Source organism: Heterocephalus glaber, unplaced genomic scaffold (genome assembly GCF_053883595.1).
Source record: "Heterocephalus glaber isolate CG9 unplaced genomic scaffold, H.glaber_assembly_v1.0 deba00001666, whole genome shotgun sequence".
Lineage (NCBI taxonomy): Eukaryota > Metazoa > Chordata > Mammalia > Rodentia > Bathyergidae > Heterocephalus > Heterocephalus glaber.
The window spans coordinates 16,190,151-16,201,322 of NW_028258406.1; the positions used below are offsets into that span (position 1 = coordinate 16,190,151).

An 11,172-nucleotide genomic window follows, 5' to 3' on the forward strand; every position below is an offset into this window, starting at 1 on the left:
CATATTGGTGTCATTTTTCAATAAGAATATAGCATTTATCCTTAGAATAATATAGAAGAGCAGTTACTTTCAAATAATAAAACATTTGTCATTTTAATATTTATGTTTGCTTAACTTTTAATAGATGGGGGGCATGGTAGGTTTGTTCCTCTGCTTCCCTATCTTTGGATGAGAGTCTTTCAGAAAATGTTAGATGAGAGAGATGACCCATTGACCTGGAATCTTCTTATCTCATATCAGGACTCCAGCTGGAAGGGACTGAGTGAGGGCTGAGACAGAGCCCATACCCTGTGTGTCAAGTTCTACCTTCAAGTGTGGCTGTAGCTGCAGTCTCAGGGAAAGGGCTGGCTATTTTTCTTTAACAGGTTTATTGAGATTATAATTGATATGCCAGGAAATTCAGTCTTAAAATGTAAAATTCAGAGGTTTTTAGTATATTCACAGAGTTGTACAACTATCACTGTTATCTGATTTCAGAACATTTTCATCACCACCACCACTGCCAAAACCCCAGGTCCATTAGGAGCATTCCCCCTCTTCCTCCCTCTGGTTATCTAGTTGTCCCAGGAAATGGTAGGCATAAAGGCATTATCAAGGCTAGTGGTAAGCCTGTCTAGGTGTACATTCAAGGGGGTTTTGGTCCAAAGCAATTGGGAGTTGGTTATGATCTGAAGGGAAACAACAAAATAAAAACCAGATTCTAAGGGAAATGCTGTTGTTTATAAGTCTTTTTTTTTTTTTTTTTCTGGTACTGGGGATCAAACTTAGGACCTTGCACTTTCAAGGCAGGCATGGCACCACTGAGCTAAATTTCCAGCCTAGGAGTGCTATAGTTTAAACAAAGGATAGAGGGAAGCTGGGTGTCAAAAAGACATTCATGCCTTCAGAAGAAGTGGGCCCTGACAGAGGCTGACCTGAATTGGACATTTTCCTAATCAGCCACGGGGTATAAAATCAGAGTCTAATGGTGGTGTCCGAGCCTGTGTTCCTCTCTCTTCACTGTAGAGATTAAGGGTAGGGTTATATAGATACAGGGAAGTCCAGGAGATGTTCTCCATTAATTGTGAATAATGCTATTACTGAATAAAGTATTCCCAGATTGGAATTTTCCCAGATATTTGTGCTTCAAAAACACACAATGTAGATAACTAATCATGCCACTAAAGTAATGTAAGTTGTAAAGTACTACAAATTCTAGATTAAAACTATCAACTGTGATTAAAGACATGATTGGGGGGGTACAGGGTTCGAACTCGAGACCTTCCACGTGCAAGGCAGGCGGTGAAACCACTGAGCTAAGTCTCCAGATCCTAAAGACATGAATTTTTAAAATACCATTTCAGCTAATTTGAACTTGTTTGTGCATCTAATATTCTTTACTGTTAATCTGATGTGTATCATAGACCTGTCCAAACGTGTTATTCAGTGCTATTATACTATGTGAATGTATTTACACTTCTGGTTTTACATCTCTCTAGTGAATGAATCACCCTTCATGAGGTGGGTGGCTAAAGGAATTGAGGAATTATGCTTGACACACAAAAGACAACACAGAAATATTTACTGAAAGTATGATTTATCAACAAAGCAAGTAACCTAAGTGAAATCATGGTTCTACTATTAAAAAAAAAAAAGGAAAAAAGAAGATGATAGAGTGTGGGAGAAGATCACAGGATCCAGTGAGTGACTAGAGGAGGGAGATAAAAGGTAGAATGATTCCTGGCGCACATGATCACTCACGTCTTCCCCTCACCCTGCCTGGAGTGTGGTGAAGCTTTACCTCTAATATGGTCCTAAACAATAGCACTTACCAACACATAACCCATAACTGTATGACAAAGAATAAATTAGTACATAAAGGCATACAGACATTGCACGGAAGGTTTTAAAATAAACTGTTATGTTCATTACCATTAGAAATACAGTAAAAAGCTGGCTCAGTCTTTACTGATCTTTATTATGCATGCATAATTCAGACATTATCCAATGACAATATAGTGTTTAGCTCAATAGTAGAAAATATTTAGGTACCCTCTGGGCCTCAGGTTTGTATTTCAGCCAAAACTTGAACCAGTATTTAAAGTTTCAAATTCTACAAGGGATGTAGAGCACTAATTATGTGCATTAAACAATATGCTGAGTTATGAAAAATGACTTTAGCAGTACATTTTCCCTTCAAAAAGGAAAATAAAGAGTAGAATTCAATGCTCTAAGTACTACAATAAATAATAACAGAACATACAAGGTGGCTCAAAAGAAGAACAGTTAATTCTAGGGGTGTTTGGGGTTGAAACTTCTGAAGGGCCAGTCAGGGGGCGAGAAGCTGGGGGCTCTCGTAGTTGAGAGGTTACAATGCAGACCAGAACAGTTAGTAAAAAAAAAAATTCCTGGAAAGGATCTGATACATCATTAAGCAACAGAGATATTCAGGGGCTAGAGATCTGCTAAAGTTTTTAAAAAAGCATTTATAGTAGGTACAAGGAATGAAAGAAACAGTAGGAAAGGAAATCGAGAAGTCAGATTAAGTGGCTTTTTCTAACTATCCTTGTGGCTGTCCATGGTAGTATTTGGAATCTAAGGATCAGGAAGAGCATTATTCTGACTCTCAGAGAATGACCATGGGAGAAATTCAAGAAGTTCAAGGAATTGAGAAATTGGGTTGTAGGTAGATCTGGTACACAAACTTTGAGTTCACTCAGAAAGATTTCAAGTCCTGGAGGGAATAAAAAAACAATGCACGGGTTTCGGGGAATGATAAGAAAAAGCAAGGATGATGCAACCAGATTATGAAATTTAAGGACGAGAAAGAGCTTTGGCAAAATTAAGATGGAGAATACTGATCACCCCTCCTGTCCGCTTGGCACATGGTGGTTTGAAAGAAAGAGTGGCCTCTGACTTGATGGAGCCAGTATGAAGCAGCATCCTTAACAAGCCCCACAGCAGCTAAGTTGAGGACAGCAGAGAGAATTCCACACAGGCCCTGAGATTGGAGGGTGCTGACTGAGTGTGCAGTTCTGCGAAATTTCTCAAGGGGAGAAGTTCAGAGGGAGGTGAACCATGAGAAAAGTCAGTTTGTAGAGAAAGCACCAAGCAAGGTGTGATGATCAGCACATGTTCACTGGGCTCTTACAATGCGCCAGATCCTGTGCTGAGTTTTGGTTGTGGCAATGCTGACTGCACAAATCAGTCTCAGCTCCTGCCTCTGCAGAAACAGAAGCCATCTAACTTGGGCCTCTTGAGAACAAAGGTGAGGCGCAGAGAAAAATGACTGGCTGCAAGCTTCCCAAAGTGGATTACTATCTTCTCTGAGATTGGACTATATGATTTCTGCAATCTTACTGAATTGAAGGGAGAGAAACTTAAAAGTTAAAATTTCAATTTACATTTGTATGTACTGACTTATTAACATAAAATTTACCCATACAAAAATTTAAAAAATTAAATATTTTATTTTCCTTTTCTTCTAACAGTGGTTTGAACCATTATGAGAGTCAGATGATCTGGATTAATTTTAGGCAGGCGGGGATGTAACATCTTAAATGTCCATTCAATAGAACATATAGATCATGTTAACTTGGGCCACAAAAATCTGGTTTACATTGTTGGGACAAAATACTTGACTATACGATCCTCGAGCTATATCTTGTTCTCTGTTCAATCTCTAGGGGCTAGAATCTCCTAGGCATTTTATAAATATTTGCAAAATAAAAAATTTAATATTACAAAGATTCAGCAAGTAGGTAAAGGGTAGGATGTACAACAGAAAGGAAAATGTCATGCTAAGAGGGGCACCAATTAGGAACAACTTTAAAATATGAATTAGAGTCAATATGTTTTGGAGTTTCTTTCCAGCCCTTCTCAGATTCAGCACTAGGATGAAAAAACAATGTTCTCTTTTGCTTGCACCTTTCTCTCTCCCTTAACTACTGCTCCCTTTATGAAAACTAACCAACTTTAGTAAGGTTCACAATTAGAAAGTGGGCTCTATTAAGAGGTTGGTAAATTGAAACCCATCTCATTTGGTCCAGTTAGTATCAATGGTGGCTGGAAACTTTTCAGTAGTTTCAGAGATTCTGCAACTCCTGTTAGTCAGGAAAATGAGATGGTTAAGCAAGTGAAAGTAGATACAACATTTGTTAAGACAGATCTAAATGACAGTCTTTCAATTTCCTAACTCCTCTATTTTATGTTATTGTGTATTTGTGAATACAAAGATTATAATCACTATTATCAGAAATATACATGTTTTGAGTTATTTTTCCAGTGGCATGACTCTGTATAAATCAGTTGTTATGCTTTTATATCTAGATGTTCCCCCCTAGAGTCTCATGTCCTCATACATGAGGCTTTTGGAAGGTATTGGATTGTGGAGGCTTACAGCTGACTTGATATCTGGAGGTGGAGTCTGGTTGGAAGAGGCAGGTGTTTGGGGGGGATGGCCTGGAAGGGTTTATCTCCTTTCCTGGCTTGTCCCTTGCAATCTCTCTGCTTGCCACCCCATAAGCTGGTCTCCTTTGCCATGCACCTCTGTCATGCTTTCCTGGGCCTTGGAGCGAGCAGACTATGGACTGAAACATGGACCAAAATCAACCTCCCCTTCTTTAAGTTGTGGGTGTGAGAAAGTGTCTTGACAATGATAAAGTGACTAAGACATCGGAGTAGAGGACATAGATACCCATTTTATAGGATTTGAAGTATAACTTTTACTGTTCTCACCTGTTACAGAGGATTATAACTATTCTATTTTTTACTTTTATGGCAAGCTACTAGTCTTATATATAATTTTTTATGCCAATTCCTTCTTTAGGGACAAAATTTCCTATTACGATACAAGAACAAACATTGTCTTTTCTGTAAGGGTATGGTTTATATTTAGTTCTCAAAGGCTGAATGTGTCAAAAGATGTCTAGACAATTCAAATAAATTAATAAACACATAAATAAGGACCCAGTTTAGATAACTGCTTCAGAAATTTCTTCTATGTAATAAAAATATTACAATCAGTGAATATTTCTTAATTATTTTCAGGGTTTACCCCAGATAGAATGCAGGAAGGAAAAGATCAATTATCTTTTCTTTTTTTTTTTTTTGGTACCGGGGATGGAACTCAGGTCATTGCACTTGCACAGCAGGTGGCAAAACCACTGAGCTAAATCCCCTGCCAAAGATGTATTATCGTAAGGCCAATTTAAATACTGAAATCATAGTTTTCAAACTTTATGTGAATAAAAGTCACTCAGAAAACTTGTGAATATTGTGGCTTCTCAAGCCTTATTTACAGATTTTGAGTCAAGAGTACCAAGATTTGAAGTGGGAAATGCATTTTAGTTATAGCCCAGTGGATTCTGACCCAGGTGATCTTGGACCCCACACTGAGAAACACTGACCTAATGTGGATACTTACATAGCCTATGAACCACACGCAGAAAGCTGGAGAGATCCATTCTCTGGCATGAATTCCACAATCAATCCATATGGCATTCCTGGCTGTTTGTTCTTTTCCAGAAACCTGCACAAAAACCCCCAAAAGTAGCAAAAGCAGTAAGTTGCAGTATAATAATTTTTACTTACATTTAATCCTTTCAACATATCTACAGAATGTATACACATTGCTTTCTGTATGCCTTTGAGAATTCTCAGGAAAATTAAAAGCTGGTGAGAATAGTGATATAACTAAAGTCTCACTACTAGTGTGAGCTGAGACTGATGCTTGCAGCCTCGAATCTTAATTTAAAACTCTTCATCCTTCCACAATTGACTGGTCACTGAGAGCTGCATTTGGAAGGATAGAAGCAGAGATGAGAGAGCTAATTTTCTGGGCCATATCGTTACACTTCAGTGAGAGGTAGACGGGTGGATATCGGTCAAGTAACCTTCCACGGGAGGTGTGGAGACACAGCAGGAACAGAAGTGTCCCCATCATTTTCCCTAGAGTGCACACTTTTTATGCATAGACTATTTTCCCACCTCACACGAAAAAGACTACACATGTAGCGTCACACAAACTGATACCAACAGATCAGGGGTCAGAGACCTTGTTACTATTCACAGCATGGTGGTTACTACAAGGTGCTAAATCTCTACAACAAGATTTTCTACCCTTTTCTAAATGATAGCCTTTGAAGCCTTTAGAAGAGTTCTCAAGAGGCCAGGGATTTTGCTCAGTGGCATCATGCCTGCCTGGCAAGTGCAAGGTCCTAAGTTCAATCCCCAGTACTGGGGGAAAAAAAGTGTAGAAGAATTCTCAAAAACACTTCCACAATTAATCATAATTTATTTGATTTAAAAAATTAGTTACCACACAATTTAGGGTATAGAGGGAAGGGAGAAGATTGTTGTAAAATGTAACATATATATACCTGGGTAATTTTAAAATAAGAAAAAGAGGGATTTAAATATTGCCATCTACACCACTCTAATATCCAGCAGCAAAGCAAAGAAGAAAGCCAAATGGCCACTAATGGCCAAACTGTACAAGGGAAGAGAACTATTTGACTGATTTAATCTACTCAAGGTCAAGAAAATTCCAAGTTGTCCAGATTAATTGCCATACTTGACAGTTCGCAAAGCAAACTCTTGGCACTCTTTCTGATGATGGAAATATGGAGGACCCCCAGAGATTCACATTATGTTGAGTGAGAGTAGGACTAAAGTACCCAGGGTGCATGCTTTTTCAAGGCATACATTCAGATTCCAGACATACAAGTTCCAAGAAGTACACATGACATGGGTGACATAAATGTCATGGGTGGATATACCATGATTACATGGACCAAATCCAATCGACCACCTGAACCACTAATAGAACGCAGCATTTCACATGTCTGGCTTGAGTTTGTGCTGTAAGTTCTTGTCAAGGACTGATTAAAACTGAAAAATCCTGGCTCAAAATTTTATTGGACAACTGAAGAGACTCACCTCTCATAATCTGTATAATTTCCATGTTATTAAATTTAATGTGTTTTTCATCAATCACATTTTTTCAGAGCTTTATTTTAATTATTTTAGGGACAGTGGTAAAAAATAGAACCACAGAATTAAAAACTAACAAGTAGGAGTGATTATGGCCCTTGCTCTTAAAATTTTGTATTCAGTGGCTATTTTCACTAGCTTTTACTAAGGCAAATTTATTTGAGAAAAGACACACTATCCAAGTTACTGTAAGTTGATCAGATTCTTTTCCATAAGATATTGCAATGGAAAATAACCAAACAGAAATCGGAGCAGAAGACATCATAGAGATCTACTGCAAAGAACCCCTAGCATTGCTCTGCTTTCTATGCTTCCCTAGGTTTGATTGTTCAGATTTTACTTTGGTTTATAACAAATAGCGCTCCCTCTCTCTCTCTCTCTCTCTCTCTCTCTGACTCACATTAAGACAGTCTATCTGAGGTGGTAATGATGCAAATAAAACAAAGAGTTAACAATAATCTAGATCATTTTGTGAATGTGAGTGCTGAAGCCCACTGAAAATTAAAACGCTCATGTACAGTCACATAAACATAGGCAGAGTCAAATCTAGAACTGGAGCTTCACTCTTACATCATCACTTCATTATTAAAAGAGCATTTAAAGGTAATAAATGACCTCTAAATAGCTGGATATTAAACTTGAGGAACACTTGGAATACAAATATTTCCAGAACTCAAAGGAAAAAAAGATCCTAGTTACAACAAAAAGCACTGGAGAATTAATCCCTTCCCTCAAGTTGAAAGAACAATGACTCTTCTCACAACATACCTTTAAAACATAAAGTGGATGCTTCTCATAAGATGATCCAATCTGGATTTTTCTAAGCATATCAGGATATTTCTCAGTTATTACTTCTATCCAAGAGTAGATCTATGAAAACAGAAACCAGACATTAGTCACAAGAGAAGTTCAAAGTATTCCCCTGACTACAGGAAGCAGACAATTTCTTCAAAAAGCCTTTGTATATAGAAGAAATGAGGAACTAAAACATTAGGTAGGGTAGAGTTTTTCTTTTGCTGCTTAGGAAAGTTAATAAAATTAAATTTTTGACAACTTTCAAAGTTTAGAGAAAGAGTTAAAAAGTGCTAAGAAATATGTAACAAAGTAGAAAAAACGAAGCTTTAAAGTATGGGTCCCGAAAGTTATTTTTAAAAGCATTTCACATCTAGTCCCTGCCTCTGTGCATGAGATCTTTTTACTGTTCATTTAAGGGTTCATGTTTACATGAGATTTTAAAAAAAGATAAAATCATTGTTCAAGATGAAGGCAGCCTGGGCACTGCCTTTACCCAGAACAAACAGCAGTGTCATTGTTTCCCACTGAACACTTCTGCAAGCACAATGAGACTGGCGGAATGACAAGAGGCAAAGGTAAGGACAGCCTGGAAGGAAAAAACAAAACAAAACAGTGAAACCATGAGAAGTTAGATTTGGACTTCTCTCCTTGCTCAAAGTTCAGTAGTATTTGAAGTTCTGTCAAGATGACAGTGAGAGGAAATAAAACAAAAATTCTACGACTGATTTTAAGGTAGCATCTACATCAAAGCAGGCACTAAATTCTTGTCTGGTTTGGGATCTCTAGGATTGAATTTGGTCATATTTTAATACTGAAGAACTTCCCAAAAGCTATAGAAAAAACTCCTGTACCTTCTGAAGTGGGAATGATCAACTCTTGACTTTAGTTCTGGGATCTTTTCTAGAGGTGTTTTCAAATAGCAAACTTAGCTGAAGAGAAATTGAGCCCCATTTACTCTAGGGTTCTGTTAGAGCGCTGAAACCAGTGCATGTAATATTGTTATCAAGGAAAAACTACATTCCATAAAATACCCTCAGTAAACCACTGGAGTCAACTCAGCTATAAGGCAATCTGTCAGAGTGAAATGGATAGTTCAACTGGAGCCAGGGGCTGCTCCCCTTCATTTGCTGCTGGACCACTTCCACTCACCTGAACCTGAGCAATGTCTCAGAGCCAACCCCCTAATCCTTGTTCTAAGGTTTACTGCAGGGAAACAGATAAGAAAAGTAAAGACCTCCAAGCCTGCCCTGGAAAATTCCAAAATTTCAAATCTGGACACATGTGCACCAGACACACTGGCATGACCTGCAGTAACCTTTCTTTACCTGGAGCTCATTGAAGGTTCATGCATAAGGACTGCATCTCATACATAGAATTATAACAGGATGAATTATGGGAAAATACATGCAACAGCAGCAGCTGATATGACTCAGTACCCTGTCAGTCATGCTCTGGAGGAACCCTGATAAATGCTTTAAAGCAGGTGGGACATTTAAGTCCTTAAAAGTCGCACTATTTTCCTTTTTCTGACACAAGCCCCCTCACTCCAAGCATATTTTCACCTTAATTAACTTTGCTGCTGTTGCTTTGCCATTTTGTGCTATAATCAATTCTTTGTTCATCACACACAAGGACTGGAAAATGGTTAAATGGCCCCCTGATCCATAGTAATAAACAGACATATCAAAACTGCACAAGTGCCAGGCATGGTGGTGCTTGCCTATAATCCCAGAACTCTAAAGGCTGAAGCAGGAGAATTGCCTGAACTACGTAGTGAGTTCAAGACTAGCCTGGACTATACAGTGAGACTTTGTCTCAAAAAGATAAAATAAAACAAAATAAATACAAGCAAAAATTCCACAGGTGCCAAGAAATCCCCACCTCTATATCCTTAAACATCAGCTTTTTCCCACCTTACCTTCCTTAGGCAGTCCTTCACAACTATATTCAAGGCCAACTTGGGCAACTTAGCGACTTAGCAAAAACCTGCCTCAAAATTAAAAAAAAACAAAAAAACAAACTTAGAAAGGGAAGGGGAATAGCTCTGGGTGAAGGCCCTGAGTTCAGTCCCTACTACTACAAAATAAAACAGAACAAATAAATACACACACATTTAAAAAGAAAGTTTTGTTACTTATATACATTATCTATATTACATATTTTATATGTGGCCCAAGACAATTCCTCTTCACTCAGGCCCAGGCAAGCCAGGTGTGTTCAACCTGTGGGCAGTGGGTTGAACATACTTGCACTGTATTTTCTCTAACAGGGGAGGCTGTGTTGTATGAAGACAGCTTTATGGACGGACTACTTATTTCATAGTCTGACCTGGGATAACGGAGGTAACATCCTTTGAAGAGTTCTTTTCTCTTGCCATTTTCTTTAATAAGTATTTTCTAGCAATTTATTTCACACTGTAGCAGATTACTTAAGATTTCCTGATGTAAGTCAGTGACAAAAATAAAAACAAAACCAAAAATGACAAAAGAAAAAAATCCTCCTTCCCATTAGGCCATTACATGGAAAGGGCTGATATAGAATCACGGTTGAAGAAGAAGGAAAGACTTAGGAATTTCCTGAGAGAAAGATAGTTCTTACCAACTGCCTGGAAAGGATTAGGATTAGAGAGTGGGGAAAAGAAGTCCAAAATATTTTCCGGAATATCATAGGGATAGACTGAACTGGGTACACCAAATTCATATGTTAAGACCCTTAGAATGTGACTAAATTTGAAGACAGATGGTTAAATTACAAGGCTCTAGGGGTGGATACTGAACTAATCTGACCAGTGTCCTTATAAGAAGAGGAAATTAGGACAGAAAGAGATACCCAGGATCTGGATTATAAATATTGGATACCCACAATTTAATGGAGGAGGGGTTTGTTTTTTGTTGGTGTTTTTCTTATAAATGTTAAGTTGATTTATAAGCACTGCTCTGGGAAGTTAGTCTGTCTAAAATGAGGAATTGTCTAAATCTGAACATGCTACAAGTGGCAACTAAAAGTCATGGCGGCAAGAGAAAACCACAGCTGCCTGCTGCAGCCAGCACAAAAACAAGCACAGAGCACAGTAGGGCAAATGTAGTGATAGAGGTGGGCTTTATCAGAAAAGAAACAACTTAGGAAATTTAAGAAAGGAATGTTCTGCACTGGGAGGAAAGACATTAAGATACAAAATTACAAGTGTTTTAACTCCAGCCCTGTCCCCAACTCCATGAGCAAGGTGGAGGAAGACAGCTCAATCAAACAGGCAATTCTGTAAAATTATACTTGGAAACCCTAAAAATTTGATTGAAATCTGAGCTTGTTTTGCTTTAAAAAAATTAATATTTCTTTTTTTTTTTTGGTACCGGGGATCAAACTCGGGTCCTTGTGTTTGTGCAACAGGCAGCGAAACCACTGAGC

At 38.1% G+C, this 11,172-nt stretch overlaps 1 protein-coding gene across 2 annotated transcripts in view; it reads right to left on the reverse strand.

Moving 5' to 3' along the window:
- Nucleotides 1–11,172, reverse strand: part of Cpb2 (carboxypeptidase B2) — a 69,440-nt gene that overhangs the window by 19,010 nt on the left and 39,258 nt on the right. For both annotated transcript variants that reach the window (XM_004844207.4, XM_004844206.4), the window contains exons 5-6: nt 7,741–7,842; nt 5,405–5,509 (exon numbers count right to left, since the gene is read on the reverse strand). In XM_004844207.4, coding sequence (XP_004844264.1) covers nt 5,405–5,509; nt 7,741–7,842 — 207 coding nt within the window. The remainder of the gene's footprint in view (nt 1–5,404; nt 5,510–7,740; nt 7,843–11,172) is intronic.